This window comes from Sparus aurata, chromosome 1 (genome assembly GCF_900880675.1).
Source record: "Sparus aurata chromosome 1, fSpaAur1.1, whole genome shotgun sequence".
Classification (NCBI taxonomy): Eukaryota; Metazoa; Chordata; class Actinopteri; order Spariformes; family Sparidae; genus Sparus; species Sparus aurata.
In genome coordinates, this window is record NC_044187.1 from 8,728,736 (window position 1) to 8,756,087 (window position 27,352).

At 44.6% G+C, this 27,352-nt stretch overlaps 1 protein-coding gene across 1 annotated transcript in view; it reads right to left on the reverse strand.

Annotated features, from left to right (window-relative positions):
- Positions 1 to 6,270: 6,270 nt before the first annotated feature.
- Positions 6,271 to 27,352, reverse strand: part of LOC115591387 (vasorin-like) — a 33,059-nt gene continuing 11,977 nt past the window's right edge. The window contains 2 exon segments of the mRNA XM_030433376.1: positions 6,271 to 10,221; positions 10,224 to 11,053. Coding sequence (XP_030289236.1) covers positions 8,936 to 10,221; positions 10,224 to 11,046 — 2,109 coding nt within the window. The 5' untranslated portion in view covers positions 11,047 to 11,053 and the 3' untranslated portion in view covers positions 6,271 to 8,935.

The window sequence follows — 27,352 nt, forward strand, 5'->3', positions numbered from 1 at the left end:
GGTGAAGGCCTAGAAACGGTGCAAGTCCGTGATAATCCCTGCTCTGTGCAGTCATGTCGTCTCCTATCACAACACGACCCCGCCTGGCCTCAGGGCCCATTGTTGTGCCACAAAAATACTGGAGACCAATAAACGCTCAGCTGCTGCTCCGAGGCCCGAGTCCACTGCAGCAAAACAGCTCCTCCCCTCAGATACCTGCAGGTTACCTCCGGTGACTTCTTCTTCTACTTCTTCATCTTCTTCTTCTTCATCTTCTTCTTCTCCTTCTTCTTCTTCGTCTTCTCCTTCTTCGTCTTCTTCTTCGTCGTCTTCTTCTTTGTCTTCTTCTTTGTCTTCTTCGTCTATGTCTTTGTCTTCTTTTTTTGTCTTCTTCGTCTTCTTTTATTCTTTTTCTTCTTCTTCTTCTCCTCTTTCTTCTTCTTCTTCGTCCTCTTCTTCTTTGTCTTCTTCGTTTTTGTCTACTTCTTCTTTGTCTTTGTCTTCTTTTTTGTCTTCTTTGTCTTCTTCTTTTTTGTCTTCTTCTTCTTCTTCTATGTCTGCTCCATGGCCCGAGTCCACTGCAGCAGAATAGCTCCTCCCCTCAGATACCTGCAGGTTACCTCTGGTGACTTCTTCTTCTTCTTCTTCTTCTCTTTCTATGTCTTCTTCTTCTCCTCCTCCTCCAGATATTTTCATTTGACAAAGCGGATGACTATCTAACCACAGAAACTTTCACATTCCTCTCTCTTCTGTTCACGTCTCTACTTTCTTCCTCATCAGATTGTATTTCTTCCTTTTCTGACAGCAGATCAGAAGATGGCAATAGATCTACATACTTTCTGGGAAATATTTCATATCAGCAGTTTCGACAGTCTGCGAGCTGTCGGCTGGTCGTGTGTTGCTCTGTGTCAAAGGCTTTTTCATTTAACCGAGTATTCTGCCTCAGAGAACATGGAAGTCATTAAGGGCCATGGGTAAGAGGAGACCTTTGGGTTCCGTGGGTAAATGAATGGCAATTAAAGCTAATTCAATTAAACCTTGTATTGCATTTCAGAGAGGAAAAAGAGGCATCCACAGTTTTTATCCACTGGGTTTTTTCTCACGAGAATAAGCAACATGAGCTCTCGACCCGGGCGGTGTGGGAAGCCATTTTGGAGAGAACTACAAAGTGGGCCTGCACTGTGTCTTGATTCAGTTCACCTCTTTAGGTGATTAATTTAGTCTACAAAGCAGTGATGTAAACACTCGTGTGACCATTAGCCCGTCCTGCTCTGTCTCAGAGGTAAGTTCCACTAAACTGGACATTTAAAGACAGAGAGGTTGTTTTTTTTGAAAGACGATAATCTTGTTTAATGTTCAGAGCTTTTGTCCAGCTCGACCATAGAAAATCGCAATTTGTATTTATTCTAAGACTGGTCACGGTCCTACTGATTGAATTAAATGAAATCGTCTCTCAGTATTCACAGTTGATACGTCCTTGATTTTCCTGAAACAGCTGTGCACCATAATCTCCAGCCAACGTTGGTTGAGGGACTATTTCCAGCAGGAAATCAATACATTTTTGGTGTGCTCCCCAACATTTAATTAACTTTAGCTCGATGGAGCTCTGGCACAGAGGACTGAGATATGTGAGGTTTTGACCACACATGCGATTCTTGTTGGTTTTGGTCTTTTTCATGTATTGTTGACAATAAGAAAATGATCGACTATCACCACCATTTAAGATTCTAGTTGTGGGGTTGGATTGATACTTGAATGCTTTTGCTCTCTAAGGTCAATTAAGTGTTTAGGCAGCCAAGTCTGAAGTGATTCAAGCAGAGCAGCCTCTTCGACTTCAAGACGGGAGACGGCTGTTTTGTTTTCTGTCGGTCAGCTGGGACGCTTGACTGAAGATTATCAACAGAACGAGATGCTGCTCATCTCCGACTTCACGGCTCTCCTGTCATCCCTTGAGCTTGCCTTGGTTCTGGTTGGAGCTACTGTAAATCACTGATGCTGTATCTCCTGTCATCAAACTGGCCTCCATCAGTCTTAGATGCTGTGTTTGGTCCCAACCGGCCATGTTTACCGGGGAGCTGTTAAGCCGTGTTCTGCCCGGCTGAGGTTCTGGTGCCCTCACTGACAAAACCTTCTCCTGCTGGTGGTCCAAAGCTCCTGTGGAAGCAGTGTAGACACCACAACGTCCCTGTGGTCCAAGATCCCAGTCCACGCAGGGTTAGCAAAAAAGGACCATTAGCTCTAAGGCTAATTAAGCTTTAACTAACTAGCTAACGGCAGATGTAGTTAGCAGCCGTTGGTGATAACTTTAGACTACAAACAGACAGATGGCAATTTCTTATATTACAACTGCAACCATTGCATTGTCCCTCAGCAAGACTATTTAACAGTGATTTCTGAGGAAGCCCAGACGAAATATCTCTGCTGACAGGTGTGGCTGTTGTAGATGGCATTGGACGAATGGCTAAAAGAAAATGTTTGGTTCTAACACTTTGGGTTGGTAAGTTGCGCCCACCACTGACCCAAAGTGACAGTATTTGACAAACTGGGAAAGAGACTCAACAATCAGCTACCTTACACATTGCATTTTTATGTTTCTGAGGACTTCTTGGAGGATTCCCTGAGACTGGATCCAATATGAGACACAAGGACATAAAACTCCAGCTCAGAATCTCCTTTACAGATCAGAAATGCATTCTGGACCACAGATCTGCGTTATGAATTAGCGCCAAGAGGTTTAGTGGGTTCGAAAATGATTTTAAACACTCTTTCTCCCTCTCTCTCCAGGCTTTTTTGTGCCAGAACTTGCTCCTCCAATGCATCAATGTCCAAAAGACATAAACCATGCTTTTAGTGTGCTGGCAGCTGTAGTAAACATTCCCCCTCTATCTCTTTCTGCCTCTTATGTGTTACACAGGTATGTCAGCATTGATAGGAAGATATACTGCAGCACAAATGGGTTGCATGTGGAATTCATGACTGTAATATGGTAAGTTAGGCGTTACAGAGGTATGCATGCACACACACACACACACACTGAGGCGGTGGGGTTAAGAGGCTTGTAGGGTCCGTTTAAACCATTATCAAGTCCAACAATCTGTCTGCAGTTGGATTTCACCCCATTCACTCTTTCCTCTCCTCTCTTTCCTCTCACTCACTCCATCCACCCACCTCCAGCAAAGGCCTGGCTGCTTTCATTACAACCAGATTGTTCAAATAAATCAAGCCTCTCCCCGCTCCCCTGCCTTCTTTTTTCTCTCCCCGCGTCTCCTTTCTTTTTTCTCTCAGCACCCTGCAGCACTCCGTGGAAGAAGGTCTTTTAATGAGAAGCACATTTCGGGGGGCTAATGAGGGCGATGGGCTGTGAAGTTGGAGGTTCGTTCGACTCTTTGTGGCCCCGGTGTACGTTGTGTATGTATAGAGTGCCAATATTGAAGGTTTGTTGGTTTTATCCAGTTAAAAACATAGTTTTTAGAAAGCGAATGCTTCCTTTAACCACAGAGAGTACCTGACATGTTTTTAAATGGTTATTAAATGGTCGAGGGACTTAAGACTTGGAATTAAAACAGTAGCTTCATCTCTAACCAGCACTGAACATATTGGTGCATTTATCAGTGTTTGGATGGGAAACTGTTGTGTTGGAGCAACATGCGTTTAGCCCTGATCCCCATCATCAATTGTGCATAATGTCTCTCTAGTATAACAACATTTCAGAGGCTCTTTTTTATGTTTTTTTCCCCCTTGACTGCTTATACTGATACGACTATTTATGAAAAGCCCTGGGATGCAGGTGCTGATGCTCACGTTGCAGTGTTGTCCTCCTTCTTTTGAGTTCAAATTTTCACTCATTCCCTTCTCAGAGAAAACCAAGAGTATTTCTTTGATTCTCACTGTGAAATATCGTGATGCTTTGTCGGTCTTATATTGAATTTTTGCATAAACATTTTGCTGAATCCTAAAAAAAGAGGCCTCCGCTTCCTTTCTGCCACAGTTATGTATGCCATCTGAGGCCACACCCTTAAAAAAAAGAGCTTCTGTTTCAGCCAACACACACACACACACACACACACACACACACACAACAACAACGACCAAACAAAAATGTTTACCCCCCCCAGTAATCTTCTGTGGAATTCGCCATGATAATCTAGAAAACCCGCACTCCGAGCCACACTGGCTGCTGTCGGCCGTGCAGCTCCTCAAAGGAATCCCCGCCATCTTAATCTGTTTTTCATTAGAAACTGAAAGGCTGTAATCTGTTCTGTGAATATGTAATTTCTGTTCCTGTATCGACTCTCTGGGTCTGTGCAACTGGCAGACTGCGACTGCTTCAGGCCTCAGTGTAGAGTTTTATTCATGTCCTCTGGATGCATTTATTCTGGGTCTGTCTTATCAAAGCCAGCCAACTCACTCTCTTTAAATGTAGTTCTATCAGAGGAGGCTTCATAAAAACTGTGTCCAAATACCATATTAACAGCACTATGCTATTTCTGATGTCATCTTACCATTATCCCCTCATGTTTGCATCGTGAGACAATCTTGTTAATCAGTATCACCCCACATAATCAAGTGACTCACCAATAGATGAGTGCAGTTTCACATAAACTTAATCCGCTTTTCACTCTCCAAGCGTCAAATACAGCAGTTGCCCCACACTTCTAAATCTGACGCTTCACACATATTCATCCTCAAGCAATCGTCCATATTTGATGAGATGGGATCGAGATCTGTTGACATACCGTACTCCGGCTGCTGGGTGCTTGGTTTGGTCTCGTCCATTTTCGAGCAGGAAACAATGGTGTCCTGATCACAAACCTTCGTATACTACGGCTGAACAGCACCATGCAATATGTTTCTGAAAACATCGGAGGCGAGAAAAGTGGAAACAGTAACAAAATCTTGGCTCATATTTGATCAGCACTGCCTCATATGATGGAAAACGAGTGCGGAACCCTGGGTGGGAGCAACATGGAGGGAAGTTTAACATTAAAATGAATCAAAACTGGTTTAAAATTGGCAATATTTCCTGTTCATAATATATCAGCAGCATGTCATGTGGGTACATCCTTGCAGAGCCCTGCTATTTTTACTTGCTGGCTCACTTTCATGGCTTACAGGGGCACATTAATGAGATTTAGCCATAATAACATTAGTTATACCTGTGCTTTTCCTGCTATGACAAATCAGAATCCCTGTTTAATAAATTCTTCCCAGGCAGGTCTATCCAACAGAAACATGTGTGGCAGCTGACATATCCGAACAGTGAAGTCACTATTGTTTCTGTTGGTTCACCATGGATACTGATGACAGACACAAACCCGAGCCAGGACTGTACGTTTTTTTCTCTTACGTATGAAGTAATGATCTTAACATTCACCTGGTTGTAAAGATTTTCCAAATGCATCAGAAGATCCTCACAGTGAGTTTTTTTTTTGTCCTGTTGCACTGTTTTCATCGCAATTAACTGTGGATAAAAACATGCTGACTCGACTCGAAATCAGCCAGTAGCTTAAAGTTAGATCCATGTAACGTCAGTCACTTGGATGCTCGGTATTGTTTTGTAATATTTTCCACTGGCATCTGTTTTTTGGCAATAAGCGGAAAATGTTAAAAAAAAAAAAAATGGCCTCCATCCACAAACCAACACGAACCAGAAAGCAATCACGCTGCGGTTGAGGTTAGTGTGTGTGTGCATGAGTGTAATGAGGTATTGAGCGATACAGGCTGTGAGTAATCAGCTTCTGCCGTTGGTGGAAATCCTTTTTCTCAGGTTTTGTGTTCAGCATCGCTCTATGACAACACCGCTGTACATTCAGATCTGACTCACAGACCAGAAATGGGCCCAAATTCCTCAACATTACATAATTAAACGTAATATTTCCAGCTTCAGAACTGTAATGATGAGTTGGATGAATACACTTTACAGATTACAAAACATTTCTAAAGAAACCCGATGAGCATGTTGGCAGACTTCCCAGCATCCAGTTAAAACTCTCCTGTAACACCAATTTTTTAAGTAGCTTAAAGAAAATATATGAGATGGAACCTCGCTGCGAGTCGTTGCCGTTTGTTTTCAGCTTTGCAATTCCAGTCGAAAGAAAATGAAAGACACTGTTGACTCAACTAGAGAAAATGAATCCAGTTATACTCGAATCCTTTTCGTTTACGTAACTTAATCATGTCAGTTCCTGCAAAATCAAGTTTGCATCACAAAAATTACCTCAACTTTTCATCTCAAATTCAGTTAGTCAGTCAGTTTTTGATGAGACGCACACACAAAAAAGACATCACAGGCATTTTTAACATTAAGTCTTTTTAATACTGTTCTTTTTTTCTCAGCATTGCTTCTCTCGCAAAATTCGACATAACTGACAAACATGAAAACATCGAGAAATAAAGACGACTGTTCCCCAAATAAACAGGGAAGGTTCAGTTAGAAACATGTTGAAAATATTTCAAAAGATTTGTCCCGCTCCTCTCACTGTCCAAAGCAATACAGAGTCTTCCGGTTGATACTGTATATTGATGCCGAGCAGATAAACGAGCATCTGTCTTTGTGTTTGTACTGGAATACTGACAGAGTGGAGAAAGCAAGTGGAGCCAAAGAATGGTAAGTTGATTTTGGACAGTGGCTGGAGTGTAGTGCATGGACTCAATTATAAAGCGGACAAGCAGAAGTCGAAGGAAACACACACACACACACACACACACACACACACACATGCACACACACACACATGCACACGCACACACACACACCTTTTAAACCAATTGATAACGCAACGGAGCGTTTGGCTGTTAGATAACCAAGAACTGATGCAGATCTTTTTTTTAAATCCTGACTAAATCGATTTCATTTCATTTCATGCTTCTTCATTTTTAGTTTTTAATATAAGGCGATGTCTTGTGAGGCGAAATAGAGGCCCTTTTGTTCTCGAGCATGTAACACGACGCTGCACGATGTCGGTAAGGCTGTGCACCAATGTTTTCAAAGGCACGTCTCTGTAAACCTATTTATACTTTGCAATTTAAGATTCTTTTCTCATGAAAAGGAAAAAAAAGGGCATAAAAAAGAACAGTAACACTAAAAGCTTGTGACATTCTCAGCCCCAGACAGGGGGGAAAAAAAGAGAGAGAACAAATACATCAGAACGGTGCATTTAGCCTGTACATTTCACAGTCTGGTTGGCTGTAAACAAGCAAAACAGCTTCCAAACACACAAGCAAATGATCCTTGTTGACCAGAACACACTGGATGGGTTCAGAGTGGGAGGCACAGAGAAGCCAGCAGGGAGGATGTGAGAGTACAAAAAGGCTACAGGGGGACAGCGTCTAGACCATATCTCAGAAACGATACAGTCGGCAGCGCCAAGAGGAAACCGGTGCCTCAACCTCACCGACACTCGCAGCAAATTGCCTTGAAGCTCTTTGAACTTTCTTTTCTCGGCACGCGTGTGCTGCTTTATGGGAGCGGGTTCTGTGGCACAAAAAACAGCCTTTGAACTCGGTTTTGGGAGCTTTGGCGGTCAAAACAGTCCGAGGCTTATCCTTATGTAGCGTTGGCAGACCTGGCACAGAGAATAAAGTGTCTGACACCGAACAGTTACATTCACTTGGTGAGTTCCTCAGGCATATTTTGGTGAACGTCATGCAAGAGGAATCTTTAGATAATGTTACTAATTACATTACTGAGATTTTTTTCTTTATTTTTAGTAGATAGTTGATGACTCTTGCTTGCTTTTAGTGCTGGTCTCAACAGCATAGGCTGGTTTCCTTCGGCAAATACAGCTCTGGAGAGTTTGCACAAAATTACAGAATCCATGAAGACTTAAGCCGGGTTTTTCAAGGGAGAACAATAAATGTTTCATCTCACAGCAACAGCAATACTGAATGGACATCAACAGCAGAAAGCGCAATAAAAATACAAAAAAAAACACATGACAAAAAACAAAACAGAATATCATGATATAAGTTTGACAAAACAGCCTTCCCGTCACGGCACAGAACAATGCAGGCGAGGTCCATTCTAAATGGCTCTTCATTCAGTCCATTTATCTTTCACAGCACATGTATTTTCCACGGAGCCAAAAGCTTTTGGATGTGTGGACAGAATTATGGTAGATCTGTTGACACCGCAGAATCCAAATCCACATGTGAAGATATACTTGGAGTTTTGTTTCAGGTTAGATCATGTCAACAGCAAAATATGGAGTTTGGACAGCTTTTATGGTCATCATCGACTTTGCACAATATGTTTTTCAAAGTTTTGTTTCATTGCATTTTTTTACGCCATCATCAGTCTTGTGGCAGTTCATGACTGGGACACTGTAAAGGAAAAGAAGTATTTCTTTTCAGTGCAAGTTCTTTTTTTTCATAATCCCCACGGAGCAGTCGTAGTTGGTCGAAAACCCCATTTTGTACCAGGACGTGTGTTCGAGCCATCACACATCTGCATAAACTGTTTTCACCTCCGTCACTTCCTCCAGTTCATGAGCCCAGACGTCGGGGCATTGTTCTCCATACTGTATCTCCCAAATCCAGCAACAGGATTACAGCTCATTAATCTAGTTTCTTTCATATAAACAAACAAATTAATCGAGCCATTGGTTACAGTCGTGTCAATGCAAAAAGGCACTTCCGTTTTCAGTCTGCTACTAAGACTCTTCTAGTCGATTGCACTTAGATAAATCACTTGGTAAGGTTTCACCATCCGGATCATTGTCCCACAGTGGTTTAGCATATTTCCAATATGCTGTAATCTTAAATTCATCATTCAGTATCTCTAAAATGGTCCAGTCTATAGTGTTATCATTTGGACAGCAAAGGATAGTAAGTGCCAGTTTTCAAATTGTCGATATCTGAAATTGGAATGAAGATTTTTAAGCACTAAGTGAGCCACCGCGGGACCTCACAAGTCTCTCTCTGCAAATCTTTCCAAGTGTTTGTGTTTTATTGCAGTTTAGAAATATGATGGCTTTAGAGATGCCAGGTTGTTATTTGACGGGCAGTGTCCTTGCATCAAGGGTACTTCATAGTCCAAACCCCCATTTTGTTGCAATAATGGAGGAGGTTGTGGAGTGTGACAGCGGTCAATCTCAGGCAGTTTGTGGGGCAGTGTACCATTTCCCCCATTCTCCAGACAGGCCTTTATCCCCTCCAGTTCCATGGGATCAGGATCAGCTGGACCCAGTTCCAGCTCCATTCCTGCCTTGGCCTGCCTCCTCTTCCGCACACAGATGATTGTCCCAGCCACCACAGCCAACCCCAGCACCAGAGCCAGGGCAGCCAGGGCAGGGATGAGTGTGTATGTCAGTGTACTCTGTGTCTCCACCCTGGACTCTGAATTTATCACTGAAACCCCTTCGGTCCGAGCCTCTGTACATGTCCTTGTTTCAACAGAACTGTTGACCCTAGAGTTGATTCTCTCACCCAGGGGACTGGCACAGACTAAGTAGGTACAGTTGGGTTTCAAACCACGCAAAGTGTACTCAGGGTAGGATGCCGGTACACTCAGGATAATGGGACGGCGGTCAGGCCCTGAAAGGTTACGGTAGGTCAACCGGATTCCACGAATGTGTGGCCGAGTCTCGATGAAGCGGTGCAAGTCAAGAAGGATAGATGTGGAGGTCACATGCCGTGAGCTGATAGCATCAAGTTCAGCGGGCGTCATGGGGGCAACTTCTGTTGTTGAAGGTTTTGGTGGCTCTGGGACCTCATCCACATTTTCACAGTAGAGGCCAGAGGTTCGTGGAGGACACAGGCAGCTGAGTTGACCCAATGGGTCAAAATTACAGGTGCCCCCATTAAGGCAGATGTTTGGTGGGCAGATGTGTGGCTCATACTCCCCGCTGGTGGAGCTAGGGGAGACTGGAGGTTCTGGTGGGAAGGGGTAGGGGGTTTTAGAGGAGAAGGTTTCCTCACTGGGTGGAGAAGGAGGAGGAATAGCGTTGGTGTGGGTGGTTTCTGGAGCTGTGGTTGGCAGCTGTGGAACAGGGGTGCTTCCAATGGGGGAGCCAGTCAGCACTGTTGTGGTAGGTGGACATCCAAAATCCTTGTGCTCCAGTGCTGAAAGCTTCTTCCCAGCATTAACTAGAGGGAAGTGACATCTGGTTTCCTCAGGCCTCCCAAGATCCACTTCTTTCTCTTTTAGCCAGACTGGGAACCATGCTAATGGACACAAGCAGTTAAATGGGTTCTCAGCTGCTGTCAGGCTGATCAACCTAGGGAACGTCTCGAAGAAACTCTGGGAAAACCCTGGAGATTAAGTCCACTGAGATCCAATTCTTGAAGTCCAGTGAGTTTCTGGAAATCCTCTGCTTTGAGCTCGCCCAATGGGTTGGCAGCCAGGCTGAGCTTGATCAGCCCCTTGAGGGAGTCCTGCTTTAGGGCTTGGGGAACCTGAGTTAACTGGTTGGAGGAGATGTCGAGCTCATGGAGATTCCCCAAAGAAGATATGAGATCCTCATCCACAGAGGTAAGCCCCAGAGCGGCCACCTTAAGGGCCTCTAGGTGGGGAGTCTGTAGATCTGAGGGTCCCAGGGATGGGATGTTGTTGTGACTGAGGTCGAGAAGCAGAAGCTTTGGGAAATGAAGGGACGGCAGAGAGGTGAGCTGGTTCCCCTGGAGCTTGAGCTCCAGTAACATCTCCAAACCTTCAAAAGCTTCTGGATGGATGCTCTGAATGCTGTTTGCATGGAGATACAGCCTTTCCAACTGGACCAACCCAGAAAAGCTGTCTTTGGAAATGTGGGTAATGGGGTTAGTGGACAGGTCCAAGTTCTTCAGCTTGGACAGCATCTCAAACACACCGTCTGGAATCTCTGTCAGCTCATTCTGGCTCAGATCTAGCAACTGCAGCTCTCCGAGGCCTCTGAAGTCATCTTGGGACAAAGTGTCAATGCCATTCTGGAAGATGTAGAGGTTTTTGGTGCTGGGGACACGCGGCACAGTGCTGGCGCGTCGCTGAATGCAGAATATGGATTCCGGGACCTGGCAGGTGCAGTCTGCTGGGCAGTCAGAGGATAACACCAGACCAGATGAGAGGAAGAGGAGCAGGATGTAAGGCAGCATGGTGACTCTGAAAGACATAAAAATAATAGAAAATGGTTGGTATTAAAAGTGAGATTTCTACAGTAAGAAACAAATTGAGACTGTAAAAACTTAGACTTCATTACAGGGAAATTAAGTTCTGTAACAAGTATTTTTCTCAATCTAATTACTAAAGTCTAATTCTATTTGCTCATAAAAAATGTCAGAGAAATGTTTCTTTATCCTTTAAAAACACATCTCTACACTCGCATTCAAGCACATACAGTGCGGTGCAACACAATGAATACAAGGACGCTTTAGCCCAATCAACAAACCTTAGCTTCCACACACAAGCACATAAACAAACAGTAACACTGACTGCTTCATCACATTGAATTTGTGGTTATACATCCTTGATGATCAGACACCCCAGGGATCAAGGCCCACAGGGCAAGGCGACGGGTTAACACAGCCCACCCAGGGTGACCCTTTCTGGGGTAAGTGAGAAACCCATTCAGCCTCTTCTCTGTGTTTATGACACAGTCTTTAGCCCGTGAAACCCAGTCTGAAGTCATGCAGCTGGGCGGCAGCACCACACGGCTATTACATACAAACATACCCAACGCAAATATGCTGTGAGTGTGTCGGCACAAACACACGCGCTCACTCTATCACATCTTCTGACATATTTGCCGAACCTTGTTACCAAGAAAAATAGGCGCCACGCACAGGAATGCAGAAAATTGGGAGGCAAGAGGGACTATTTGGGGGGTATGCATGTGTGTTGACAAAAGGAAAGTGTGTGTTAGACAGAGGGGAGCATGGAGTCGGGTGACCTGCAGTGACAAACAATCCATCAGCTGAAAATTCAGATCTAGGTTAGATCAGGCAATGAATGTGTGTGTGTGTGAGTGTATGTGAGCACTAAAAACACAATGAAACACGGCTAGGCAGAACAGTACAAATAGTCCCTACGATTTCATCAAAATATTGTGCTTTTCAGGAGATTACAAAATATCCATGTGTGTATTTTGTAACGTGATACAGCCTTAAAATATTCCAATATCATTTTAATGCAGAGTCTTACAATGAAAGTTGAAATCTCATGACTTTGATTGAAGGTAAACAGTCCCAGTAGGTCGACTGGTACCTTTTATTCCACTACTATTAAGGCAACACCCTTTTACTTGGAGACTCGAGGTTTCATTCTCCTAACATGAAAATCTGCTTGAAACGGACAAACTAAGGTTGTTTTCTTTTCCATTTGAGATGCAGCGTCTTGTTGGAATGTTCTGTATGTTCAAATTATATCACAGTGTCACAGGATGAAGTCTCGAGACTGAGACCTTCACTCCAGACCAGTCGGAGCCTAAAAAGATTTTTTTTTTTTACATAATTTCATCATGAGGCTTATTCTGGAGGTTATTATAGCGCGAGACCGTCCAAGAGTCACAGAGACTGAAACTTGATAGTGAACCTGGCAACAGTCAGAGAGAAAAAGATTGAAACAAATGAAACTTAATGGACTTTGAAGGAATTGAAGTATAGAATCGCAGCAAATCACACACATTTCTTATTTGTACTGTTCAGAACAACTCTGAAATGTTTTTAAATGACCAGATAGTGAAGTGGGCCATTTGTTTTCATGTGTATCAGGCTCATCCTTCCCTCTCGTCTCTGACCTGGTTTGTGTTAGTCAGCTCTTGCTCTCCTGCCCTTTCCAAGACTCCCGAGGTGGAAGCTGGGGAGAAACCCAAGATGTTTTATTAAAGTCAGGAGCGCACCTCCGGCCCCACGCCTCCGTTCCCTTTCTGCCCTCTGTCTCCTCCATTTATCCCCCTTCTCCTCATAACGTAAGAGGTCAGAGCCTGTCAGCTTGGCAGGAATTTGCAATATTCCCTCAAAATCTGTCTTTATTAAGCACAAGGGAAGAAGTGGAGGAAAAAGAAGTGACTATTGCCAAGAAGACCACTGATGTTCTACTGGATCATAAGAGTTAAACACGCAGAGGGTTTTTTTTTTTTGGTGTTTAATAACCAAAACTGGAATTTTAAGAACAGCTAATATAAACCAGAAGCTATCAAAGTTGACGATCGTGTGGTCGGGCTTTAGTGGCAAACTTGACAAAAATCCTGTCGCTCACATGACACGAAACAATAAGCCAAAGTGCCATGTTTTAATTTGTTGGGGCTGTGAATACACGTCTTCAGCATGTTTCTGATGCTTTTCTTTGTTTTAAAGAAAGCAACTACAACGTACAGACACAAACAAACGAGTGATAAAATGGCAAAAGAATGTGGAGGAATAAATCTGTCTCAATTTGTCCTGTCATGTTGTAAACCACTGAGCGACGTCTGATCTTGGACTGGTTCTTCAGTTGTATAAATCAGCTTACAGTTACAATTCTGTTGATACTTGTTGCGACAGTGTCTTCCTGTGTCTCGGCCAGAACCTGAAAATGGCGGGAAAAGCGGGCATGTCTTACACTGACAGTTAATTCTTGAGCACCAGGTTTGTTGTCAGGGTTCTGGTTCTCCTAAGGACCCAAAAGGACCTTAAAATAATCTCTAACCCTTCATATTAACCTGCTGGGTGGTATTTGGAGATCATTGTGTCCTGGGCACGAACAAGACTTCTGCCGGCCCTGCTGCTGAATGGAAACAGATCAAAACACATTCTCTTTGCCAGATGTAACAGCTTATAAAAGTTAAAGAACAACTTAATGATTCAAACTGAAATCAGATCACCAACATAGCAGCGCAGTGGCGTGCGCAGACTTTTTGAAGGGCAGGGGCGAAAAGAAGGGCACTTTAGCGTGCGTTTTGGCTCCCAAGAGGGCACTTTAGCATGCGTTTTGGCTTCCAAGAGGGCACTTTAGCATGCGTGTTTTGGCTCCCAAGAGGGCACTTTAGCATGCGTTTTGGCTTCCAAGAGGGCACTTTAGCGCGTGTTTTGGCTCCCAAGAGGGCAGTTTATCATGTTTTAACCGGCCAAGGGGGCAGTTTAGTGTGTTTTGCCAACCAAGAGGGCACTTTGGCACGCTTTTTTGGCTCTCAGGAGGGCACTTTAGCGCGCGTTTTGGCTCTCAGGAGGGCACTTTAGCGCGCGTTTTTCAACAATTAGGCCACGAGGGGGGGGGCGATGGCCCCCCCTGCCCCCCCCCTTGTGCACATCACTGTAGCAGCGTGTTCTTGAGTTACTTTAACACGACAATGAATGTGTTGAAAATGAAGCAAACAGCATCGCAGAATTGCAAAGACAAGATAAAACTTTTAAATTTACCCTGAAGGAAATTCTTGTGCTAGTGAATGCTCAAAAATGTACCATGAACATTCAGATTTTTTTCAACTGAATCGGATAATAATCTCCCCCTGAAAGTTTTAAGACATTTATTAAGAAGAAGAAAAAAAGAATCAGTTAACTCTTTTGAGATTCCTAAACGTTACATCACCTCCTTCTCCGTTGCTGAAAAAATACAAAATCTTTGAGTTGCATGATATATTCTTTCATTACCTATAAATACGTCGTCTCCACATCACACGTGACCATATTCGAACGTGACTGGCTTCAAAAATTAGCTGCAATCTCTCACATATCCTGCCTCTTAAATGTGACCAAGACACTTAAAATGTCACTGTCTTCAAGTGTTAATGTGACAGTGTGACTTTTATTCCGTAGGAGGATTTAAACAATGCCTCCAAACAAGTCGCCAAACAACTCTGTCACACCAGCGGGAAGAAAAGAGCTGTCACATCATCATCATCATCTGCATAATCCTCGCTAAGGCTGCACACACGCACACAATGAAGCAGCATACTCCACTGATGACAACGACCAGGCTTGTTTGAGGTGCGTGTCTACGTGTTAAGGTGCTCCGCTCCTGATCCGGATCTATTCTGTGCGTGCGGTCTCGTCATGTTTGTAGATCAGCAGCAGGGTTATAATCAGAGCTGCTCGTCATTCCTTTAAGGGTGCTGCTGCAGGCACACTGGCATTAAGTGAATAATTTGATGACAGAGACGGAGAGGAATGAATGAATGAATGAATCGGTAATTATGTTCGCGTTAAGAGAGGATCAGATCTGGAAGGATTTGCTTTTGAGGATTCTTAACAGCAAAAATAAACTGAACATTACAGGTTTTACCCTTCACACAAATCCGTCTATATATTCTTAATAAAACACCAAAACTCCAAATCCAAAGTAAACACTGCACATGTGGTCGTTTGGCTTTTGCTGTTCCAAAAGGCCTGTGTCAGGACTCGCCCTCCAGGTGAATCCTCCTGACAGCACGTCTCAGCTGCAGCCTGCACCACCATGTCGGCGAGCATCCACCCGGCTGCAGCATCCGTGTTTAAGGAACTGAATCCCGTCTCGCCTCAGGACCGCCGCTCTGCAGCTGAACCTGACCTCTGACCTCCCTGTGGACGAGGGCGGGACAAGAGGCGGTTTTTCCTCCCAAGGTTCAGAAAATATCTCGTGCAGTTCTTTCTGTCTTGGCTGCCTGAGGTCCTCTTCCAGCGGTGGTCACTGTCGACTTAATTTCAGTTTATTTCCAATGTTTCTCTACAATTCAGATGTCTCGTGGATGCATTTCACGAGTTAAGTTTGTTTTATGAAAGACAAACTGGCAGAGCAGAAAGGATCTCGCTGCTTCATGATTTCCTCGATCCCTCCTCGAGGGAGGGAGGGAGGGAAACAAGGATGCAAGAGAAGAATGAATTACAGCTCAGTCTGTGCGTGCTTATTTTAAGCACTTCTTTCTTTTTAGCGTTCTGGCCGTCTTCTGTTGTTTGATACTGACCGGGCACCGAGATCGCCGAGCCAAGAATCTGCCATGTGAGCGTTACGCTACACACGAATAACTTGTGGAGTTGCAAAACCGGTTCTCTTTGCTCTTTTGTGACTTCATGATTAAATGTGACACATGTGTCCTGCTGCTAAGACTCCGTGGCACTGCAAGCGTATCCTCGGCTATTTGTATGAGCGGAGATAAGGAATGCGCGATGAAAGAGAGACGTGGCTGTCAAAATGACACGAAACAGGTCAACACGCACCCGAGACCTGCAGAGAGCGGCGCACAAACACACACACACACACACACACACATTCCTGCACATGTTCACACCAGCACACACACACAAACACAGCGTCCACAACACAGCTGGATTCTGTTACCCACAATACACCGCAGCCATCTCTCACTGTGAGACAGAATGAAAGGCCCACATAAACCTTTGTCCTCCCCCGTGATAACAGAAAGGTGGACAGAGAGAGAGAGAGAGAGAGAAGAGAGAGAGGGAGACTAATAGATAATGAGTGTGAGAGGTAAACTGAGAGGGAGAAGAGGGAATGAGAAATCTGGCGTCTTAATAGCTGGTAGCTGACGACCGCCTCCATCCATCAAAAAACCTGCTGTAAACACAGCCCGACGCCTCTGAACTCAAAGTGTATGACAAAAGCCAGATATGACCGTGTTGTATAGTCTCTCAAACTGAGGTGGAGGAAGTCCAAACCCAACTACTGCTACTAGACTGTTGCACAAGAAGAATTAAAGTCTGACTAACTTCAACCTGCGTGTTATTTTTGTAGTTCCGGTCAAACTCTTTCCAAGAATACCGCTGGACTCCACACCAGATCACGGGACGGCAGATTTGGCTTTTTCGGGGGTCGTTATGTAACAACGTGGTTTTCCACTCTCTTGATTAATTGCCGTCATGCGCTATGCTGATTAACTCTAAAAAACATTACAGATCAGTAGTACTTTTCCAGTAGCAACAACACGTCTTGTGGTCTGTCAACATTTCATTGCAGCGTCTTTGCGCTTCATTCCTTTCAGGGGAGAGCGCCGAGGCATCAAAGTAAAGCTGCGTAGCTCCTGTGGTTAGATCTTGCCGGGCGAGGAGGTTTGGTATTCTTCGCAGGAATACTGGCGATGGAAACAACAACAGATAAAAGAGATGCAAAGGGAGCCGTTGGATCTGTTTGTAAAGACAAAGTTCACTTCCCCCCCAGCGTGACTCTAAGTCCAGCTAAGACTGAACTCAAGGGGTTCTGGGGTTTTCTAAGGGTCTGTCGGAGTCTTGAGTCAAAGTTTAGCGACAGTAGCTAGATACTTAGCAGCGTGAATCGAGGCCTGCTGCCTTTTTGTGCATTAAAACTGTTTACTCAATACTACAGCTACTATCAGGCACATTCAGCCTGAAGTCACCAGATAACACAGCCACAGGTTAAACCAGAACACCAGCAGTGTAGTCGTACTCGTGCCTTACAAAAGTTACATTAAACCTTGTAGATTTAGACTGGGTTGATTATTTCTTGCCTCAAATGTGTCCAGGAACAGATTTTGACTTGAGCGTTGACTTATTTCTTGCCTCCTTTATATAAAGAGACCCCATCACTCATGTTCGAACCCAGAGTATCAAACTCAGCCCGTATCAGATAAACGGCTGTGACTAGCCCGTCAGAACTCAAGGTGGGAGGGAAACCTACAGTATCTGAACAGGAAAGAGGGATCCAGGTGAGTCTGTTGGAGCGAACCAATCATTGGAGCTTGGAGATTCATCTGGTGCTCAAATTAAGTTCAGCCTATAGTGTCCAGCAGGTTGTAAAATTAAAATCGGCATGATTTTTTGTTCAAGTTGTGCTCTGGTTCTTGCCCAAAGTCAGCTGGGATTGGCTCCCCCACTATTCGTCTGACGAATAAGCGAACAATGGATCAGTAATACATGATATTTAGTAACAACATCATTGATTTACTCTTGATTCCAGATGGATTTAACACAACAGTGTCTTAAACCTTTAACTTTCTTTTCAGCATCTGATGTCTGGCCCATCTTCAGTGTTGAACATGCTTTGGTTCAAAGAGACTGACGCGTTTTCCTTTTCCAGTTTAATGGACTACGAATAAAGAAACTGTCAAGCACCATTAACAGAAAGTTAAACCATCAATAGAAAATCAAATGAAACCAATGCAGCGCGTCGAGTGAAGCGACTGCAGCGATGACCTCAAATCGACTGAGGCGAACTAACAGAGATATCCAGGATCACCGCTTTCAGGAAAAGGGGTGAGGAAAGGATTTGGAGGGATTGTGGGAAAGGTGAGGGAGGAAGGAGGAGGGATATAGTCAGGAATGAAGGTACAGAGAAGCAGAGAGGGGATCATAAATCGCGTTAGAAAGTTGTTCCACCGGGAGATTACTTCATTTTTGGTGGATGAGGAAAAAAAAAAAGGGAGGGGGGGACGTGAGTTAGTGGTACAGAGCTTACCTCGACTCCCACACCCCCGAAAAACTCCCCGCGGTGGAATATCCTGTTACCTCATGCCTGCAAAGCTTTCCAGTAAAATCAGTTTAACAACTCCAGACCTTCTGAAAAACTCTTAGCCCCCAAAAGCTATTGTATAAGCAGATAAAGTGCATGCAGTGCGTACTATATGTGTGCTGTGTGCTGTGTGGGGTGTTGTTGCAACTGTGATGTGTCTGCACATGCACAAGCAGGCAGGCAGGCAGGCAAGTGTATGGAAATAATAACAGCATTAACCACACACGGAGTAATGATGTGGGTTTTTTTTACGCTTGTTTTCATCCAGTGCAAATAAAGTATTTACTTGTGGACTTAGTTGCTTTGACAACTTCTGACCTTCGACCCCCTGCGCAACCCCAGAAAATCTCCACATCACACGCAGTCGGCCTGAAGCTTCTTCTCTAGCAATCAATAACAGAACGCGCTACATCGCAAAACAAAGGGCCGGTTCATAACCAACGGTAATCAAATGCAGAATTAGCTTCAGGTCAGTGTGAAGCCTCAACAACACTGAGAGCTAACGGCTAACAGCTTTTTTACATTTGTTACAGTTGTTGTGTTTCTTTAGTCACAACCAAGACTGTCATCCTCTTGGTGCTGGCGGCACAGAATTAAATGCACCATTAGAGTCATTAGAAGACCCATAAATCTCTGTGCAGACGTCGGTGCTGATGCAACAATATGTTGAGGTGTTTTACTAAGAATGCAATTAACGACCTGATGATGGCGCTACATCGCGGCTAGAAGGCTAAAGTTGGTAGGGTTAGCTTTTGAGTTATGTATTGTTTATTATTTTATAATCTGAGTACGGTGGGAAATTACACATTGCACAGGAAGTCAGACAATTAAGGGAGACTGGGATCCTAATACCATTTTGCATCTTAAACAGGTGTTTATTTTTGGAATATGGCCCACCATTGAGTTCTAGCTTGATGAAAAGTCAGGGGATGACCGAAGTCTTACGCAGACGTTTGAAGTTGCTTTCCCTGCATCTCTTTCCAAACACACAACACTGTCCATCGAAACACAAAACGTGATGACACCAGAGGAAAACAATCCAACCCCTAATCCAAAGAGCTGCTTAGTGTGACACAACAGCATTTTTATAAGACATCCCGACGGCTTAGTCATCGTCTGCAGCAGTGAGCACCTGCGAGGTGACAACTGTTGTCTAGACTGCGCTGTGACAACAGACAACAGAAATATGTTCACAACACAACGGGCTGTGTGCAAACAAACTATTGGCACAAAAGCTCGGTTTCACACACAATCTGCCTCCCTGACAGGAACCTCTCCGCTGAAGCTCGATCTCTTCTTCTCTGTGCCTTCAACTTCATTTAGAAACATACACACAACTAAACACGCAAAGGAACTAGTTAGCAGTTACATCTGGAACAAATTAATAACAAGTTATGTAACATCCAGTCTCCTCCTGTTATTTGAAACCGCTTCTTCAGGCTTTGATCGTGATCTGATTTCTTTTTTTCTTGACTTTGTCTAGTGACTCTGGTGTCTCGTCTCTTTTGCTGCTTCAACAGGAATAACTGTGCGCATGCCAAAGAGAGAAAACCTCTTTGACTCAGCCAGATGTAGTTTCACATACAGTACAAAGATTCTTTAGCCTCCATGTGGAGGTCAGAGGTCAGAAGTCAGGGTCAGGGTCCAGTGTCTGCCTCAAGAATGCTAAGACCATGCTGACACATGTAGTCCAATACTGTGATAACTTCATCAGTTACCAGCCATTGTTTGAGAAGATTGACAGTAATTAACTGTTGTTTAACACAATGACTGCGTGACTTTGTTTTCTGACACGACTGCAGCAAACAAAGCTGGTTACGGGGTAATAATCCATCATGGTTTGACAGCAGCCTTGGCCAGCTGCACTGATGGATTTGGCTCGTGTGGCTGCCCCAGAGACGCCTGCGTGCTGCGGTGTCTCACTCAGGTATGGCAGAGATGCCAGCTATGCTGCCGCTGCTATGATAAAAATGCAAAGTGACATTAAGGTGTGCTGTTGCTGCTTGTCAGACCTCAACTATCTCCTGTAGGTGTGCGAAACTTTACGCTGTGAAGAGGTCGATCCCTCGCCCAGCAAATTACCAGATCCTGCCTGTTGGAGACAGTGTCTGTGTTTAGCTCGAGGAGCTTGTGGGTGATTTTGGTTTCCTGCTGAATTCTTTCCAAACTGCAGTAATACCTGATATTAGAGGAGTGCGTGCCTGCTTCTACTTCTTCTTCTACCTCTGAAGAAGCAGCAGCAGGCCTCTCTCCCAGCACTCACGTCGGCTCGCTCGGACGCAGGTTTTTAACTGATCTCACCGATAATTGCTGTGTTCAATTTCTGGCATTGCTCCGGCTGGCTCACTGCGAAAACACAAACACTACAGCGCCATTAGTAAAGTTATTAGTTCAGCTGTGTTTACGGTCTGATGCGGTTTGCAAACGCACCTTTGAAAAGGTGCAGGAGGCCCCTGCAGACGCTGTGGGTTGGCGAGCCACCAACCCACAGCGTCTGTACCTGAGGACGGGACGCGGCAGTCATCTTTGATGCCCTTAACTGCCCCGAAGAAACTTGATGATGAGTGAGAGGGATTATTTCTGTGGGAATCCTTTTTTTTGTGGTAAATCCTGCAGAGTACATCTTAACCAATGTCCATCGTCGGAAAGCTTTGTTTTCTTGAAAGTCTTTGTTTTATTCATTTACCCTGGCGGTTTATTCGGTGTTGCAGCAGTGAGGCTACGTGCAGCTTCTTCTGTCGCTGTGCTGCTGAGGGAAACACTCACTGATTGGAATCAGCTGCTTCATTCATGCTTTATAATCACTGAGGTCATCATCAGCTGCTTGGCGGCCAGCTGACTAGTAGCATTCAATCATATTCATATAGGGCTGGGTGTGCACAGCGGAACTCGTCGCAGTAACTCTGCAGATTTCTTCATGTCTGTGTTACCGCTCCTTGTGTGCTGAGCTCTTTTTGTATTGTTCCTTTAACGACTTGAATGCTTATGAATGAGTTTGTTAAGAGGGTTGATCTCACTCCTTTTTCAACACATTTCCTGCAGTTAAATTTGTCAGCACTGTGATTTAAATGTCTTTTTACCGGAAGACAGTTTTGTTTAAATACACTTTGTTTGTACCGAGACTCATTACATGTATCTTAAGTGGCCGACAAATTGCATTCATACCTAGTAAAACACTTTTTTAATGCGTTGGAACCTCCCTTGTCAACAGACGTGTGGTTTTCTTTTTCTTTTTTTTTGAAAACTGTTGAGCGCAAGACGTATCCTGTCATCCAAACGCTTCAGTTTTTTTCGTCATATAAGTACGCACACAGATCTGTACATAAAACCAGTCAGTCGCCTACCTTTTATTGTGAAACTTAACCGTACAGGAAGAGGAATTAACTAGCCTGGTTTGGCATTGACTTGTGGCACAGTTGGGCGCACACACACGCTTCGACCCAGGATGACTTTTGGCGACACCGGTTTGTCCGCTGAAGAGAATGAACGCCAGCGATGAGGCGCCACGAGAGCATGAAGGCTTAACGCAAGTAACACAAACAGTCACGAAGGTAAAGGTTGTGCGTGTGTGTCTTTACACTCCGCTGGCTCCGAGCCTGTTCTGTCTGTCAACAGTTGGGAATGAGCATGTCACCCGTACTCACCCTTCACACAGGTGTGCCAGCGGGAGACTTAAAGTGGAAAGACGACAACTCTCAACATGCCAAGTGTTATCTCAGCGTTCCCTTTTTTACCAATAGTACACATTTGTTTTATCCCCCCGAGGAAGTCGCGTCATGTATCCTCCTCTTACTTTAACGTCCGTTATAAGTACATTTCAAACAGAAATTGTACTTTCTTGAAATCAAAGTAAAAAGTCTGGCAAGTTTCACCCTATAAGCTGTACAAAAGATTCATTTTATGGAACAAACTTGTCTTCACACTACATCGAGTAAACTTTTCACCTTACGAGCAGTGAAGTGTCGGCCCTCTCTGATCTGTTAATTCCTGCCTTGCCTTCGCTTGCCGCTCCTCTTAATGAGCTGTTTACATCTGGAAACGACATCTAGCCCGAAGCCGAGACGCTTGCAGAAGCCACGGAGGCAGTTGCAGTGCTTTTTCGGCGTGGGCAGACGGTTCACGGAGGGTTTAACTGGCCTTGTTTTTCCACGCAGTAAACCTCCCTGCACTTTCTTTTTCTTGATGCCTCCTGCCATCATATCAGCTTTAACTTGTCACTGCTTCTCATTTCTTTATCTCCTGGCTTCCGCCGTCCATCCATCAATCCATCTTTGCATCCATCACTCCACCCTCCAGCAAGGCCTGATGACTGACTGATGATCACCTGCGGGACTATTACCCAATAGGGGCCCCTTCACGCTTGTTAAGCCCAGCTGTCAGTTACCGGAGTGTGGCCTCTGGCGGGGGTACAGGTTGGGCCGGACTGCAGGGGGGGACGAGTTGGGGTTGCAGACGCCTCCCTCTCGGGTTCTACACAAGTCTCGACAGATACTGCACCACGACAGCTTATCTGTACTTCAACAAACACTGAGTCTAGTTCCGGTTCTGAGTGACACCCCTCTCCGCTTCTCTTATTTGATTGCACAATGTAATAGCTAATAAAATTATGATCCGTGGCCAAAGTCGTAACTGAAACCTCCCTGACTTTTGTCTGCAGCTGGCGGATGAATCCCAGGGAACTGATTTGCGTCTGTGGCTTTTATTCATAGACAAACTGCAGCTTAAAGCGCGCGTTCACCGAAAGACGCAAATTCAAATCTCCCGAATGACAGCAGGTACTCTTCACTTTGCTACAGACAGGATTCGGGCTGCACCGAATAGCTGAAGCTTCTAAGCCTCATTCATTACGTTGACATCCTGATTCTAAGCCAACGTCATGCATGAGACGAAAAGGCGTGCAACACACATGTCTGTTTACTCTGTTTAAGCCCTGCACTTCTGCACAGACAAAGACAAAGACAAGGCTGCGCTTACGTTATCACTACTAGATGTGATGTGCCGCGGGAGGATTATCTCCGACTCGCATTTTCAACAACTCCACAGTCAAAATGTATTGTAAAAAAGGTAGACGTAGGGGCCGATTTTACCAAATTACCTGGTGGGGATCAAGGAAGTATTTGTGATTCTGATAAATGGTTTCCAAAATTATGGATTGAAGCTGAACATTTCCAGCTTGGACTTGTGACACAGTTAACAAGGCATCTTACACATTTCAAGCACGTTCGATGCCAACAAAAAGGTATGTAAATTGTGATCTTGATCTGCTAAATTTGTATCTCGACAATCTTTATATCATGATACTCATGACACTGTGATCTCCACATTGCTTCTATCTGTTATGATTGAGTACGTATGCAACAGCCCTGCAGGCTCTCAGAGGTCATTTGCAGGATGTTTTCAGGATCTTGCATTGGATTATATGGAGACTTAAAATAACTCACAAGCTTTGCCTGTTCATAAACATTACACAACCTCGTCCACTTCACCTCAATACAAAGACTGTGTGCTACACACACTGTAGCGTATCTGTTATAGTTGATCATTTTCCTTCAGGACATGAAAATGCGCCAAAACTGAGCTCAGACCTGATTTAGGACGCCACCGCAGCCTCAGCCGTGAGCTACAACGTGCACGCTGGAGCAGTTCCTGCACGCCTTGTTGTTATCATGGGACTTCTGCCGCTACCCAAAGCAACTAACTAATTAGTGCTGCAGATTTACGGGCACGGCCGACTCGCGCTGGGAAAATCGGCAACAGTCGGCGTCGTTATTCCCGATCACACGACTCCAGAACGCGTATGCCCCGTGCAAACACGTCTCCGCACCGTGAACGCCGTCTCTGCTGCGGCCGCTTCAAATCCTTGTCCAGATGCGCACACACGCACACACACACACACACACACACACACACAAGCTGAAACAGGCCCAGAGACCTCTACCAACCGTCCCCTGCTGCTGGATCACCTCATTAACCCAGTGTTAGGTCAGGGAGTGTGGACGGATTTACTGCTGAGAGACGTCTACAGGAACTGCCAGCAACACACACACACACGCACACACACACACACACACACACACTATAATTTGGTAATAATTGGCAAATAGGTTCCCCTTGAACACAAAATGAACACAGATTACGAGGCACAAACGGTTAATGTGTGTGTATGGAAACGTTTCCCTGATGTCGTTGTGTGTCGTGTGTGTTTATGTGCGTGTGTGTGTTTATGTGTGTGTGTGTGTGTGTGTGGGATGGGTGTTTACTTTGTCACTTATCTATTTACTTAAACTCCTGACAGATCCTTCAAAGTAAACACACACACACACACACACACACACTCATTCTTGTCTCTGCTGGAAGGAGAATCAATTAGTGCGAACTGAACTTGCGTGTGTGTGTTTGTTTGGCTCGGTTAAAGCCGGTGACCTCGGCTGGTTCATGACCCAGAAACAAAGGCTGCATTTTACACAGAAAGAGGAAAAATCGGATTCTTTTTTTTTTTTAACTCTTCGTGGTCCCGTTCTGAGCCCATGCCTGGCCCGTCTGCTCCGCCAAGTTTACAAGACCAGACCTGATCCCGGCCATTATTTTCACAGTGTGGGAGCAGCTACAGACGCGTAAAATGTGTCCTGGGAGGGCGACTCCGCTGAGAGGCCTTTGTGTCTGCAAGAACAGGGGAAATATGGAACCGATTTAAGTTTGGACAAAAGTCCATCCTGTGCTATTTGAGCAACACGCTGCTGCCAGAAAAGAAAGGAAAAAAAAACAGTTTTCTCATCACGACATCGTGTGAAGTTCGTGCATCGTTTTCCACTTTTGTTTGAAAAACTCACTCACGATTACAAACCATCAACAAGTGCAAAAAAAAAGGAGAAATTTTGATGCCGAAACTACGGCTGATGTTTATCCAAACGTACAAAGAAGTATGAGCTGATGACATCACACACACACACACACACATCAGAGTGCGTATCTTCTTAACAGACCATTAATCAACACCAGGCTCTCTCTCCGTTTGCTTCACTATCAGCGATGACAAACAAACTTGAGAATGTTCGACTGCAACACAAAACAACTTATTCAAAGTTCTGGGTCATGTGATCGTGATCTGTGCAGAAGAAGCAGCTCCAATGACCCTATAAGTGATTAATGAACAGGGTCAAAGGTCACGTTGACACTCCGTCTCAACCCCGTCTGTTTGTTTTCTTTTAGAGGTTTTTTTTTCTTCCTCCTCGATTTTGAGATTTATTCTTTTCTCTCTTGATTTTATACTTTATTGTTATATATGTGAAGCACTTAAATTCAGTTTTGGGGCGAGGTGACGATGTGGACACCGTCTGCCCTAACGACGCCTGTAGGTGAGGGGCTTTGCGGTGAGCTGCTGAACTCACTTCCAGTGAAGGTTGAAGTCAGCGGGATGGCTGAAAGATGCCTTTAGCTGGGAGCGATTGTGAAACAGTTTGGATCGCACATTCACAGACAGTGAGATCACATAATCGACAGTTAAACAAATCTAATAAAACTTATCATTCTGCTAAATCACAAAGTGCGCCAACAAAGGCGTGAATGGAGCAGATTGAAGATGCCTGTCGATATGAACCTGGACGCTGCTCTGAGGAACACACACTCCTGTCTACATCAGCAGAGCAGGTGAATAATTAAAGGTTTCTGGGCATCAACATCGCAGAGAACAGAAAACTAAATTTCGGTGCAAAGTTCATGTCAGGTTTTGCAGAAAAGCAAAGTGAAGCATCCTGATGAGAAACATCTCAATCTGGCTGGACTCTGGACAGGATGTCTCCTCAGCAGGTGATTAAAACCGACCCAGAACATCACTGGTGCCATCTCCAGAGCCTCAGTGATATCAGTGAAGCGAGATGTCTGCACAGAGGCCAAAGGGAGGCAAAAGTCTGCTCATCCTGCTGCCATCTGACAAGAGATACAGAAGTGTCCGCTGCTTCACCGGACGACCCAGCAGCTCCTGAATTCCTCCATGTCCAACTCCCATCCTCCATGTTTTTTGTGTGTGTAATGAACTACAATGGGAATCTTGTTATACGGAAACCTGCTGCTGCGGCAGAAGAACAACAGTCTGCTTGAAATAGTGGCATCAGTCAAGTCAAAAGATCCTCAACTAGAAGACGTCAATGGTGACCAAAAAAAAACAATAAAAGTAAAAAAACGACAAAAACATGTACTTATCACTACTGGACGACAGTGAAAAACTTTTTTGCGTGTGTCATATCCTTAAGCAAGGCTTCTTTTTACAAGTATGCCCTACAAGTCTCATTGCGCTCCGTGAATCTGCACCCTGAAATGTGAAGCAATGGCGACGACACGCTCCGCCACAGACCCGGCGCTGACACACGACTCTGAAAAAAGGCCCGGGGCTTGTAGGGATGTTTGGAAAGGGGACGGGGGGGATAAATGATGTGTTTGTGTGGACGGATGCCGTGTGTATACACACACACACACACACCCATGCACAGACTCCAACAGAAGCCCCCAAGTGACCTCATTTGATTTTGAACTGATAGCATGAATAATGGTTTCCTTTATGGAAGAACTTTGCTGTTCCGCGTACAAGATGACTTGGCTGTTTTTTTACATAGTTTTGGTCGCAAAGTTCCATTAAAATACAAAGAAATCGACGAGAGATTGAAGAGGATGATAAAGTCACAAATACTTGTTACAGCCACCAGAATGTTGTCAAATTGTTTGTTAAACCTCGAGGGAACAGTTGGACTCAGTTTGAATGTTTGAAGTATTTTTGAACTTAAGTGAGTCGGGTTGGGGAAGTGAAAGCGTGCTTCTTTGAAGATAATATCTGGTGTGTTCGATTTCATGGGAAGATGTTTGAGTTTAAACTAGCCGACAGCACGCTGGGGCCGAACTGAACGGCAAACAGGCCAATCACAAGTGTAAAAATGAAAAAAATCGGACAGATCTGAACCGATTTCCTCACATTAGCGTTGACCACAACAGCCGGGAGTAAACACACAGGTATGCGGGCCGTGAAATGCAGATGTA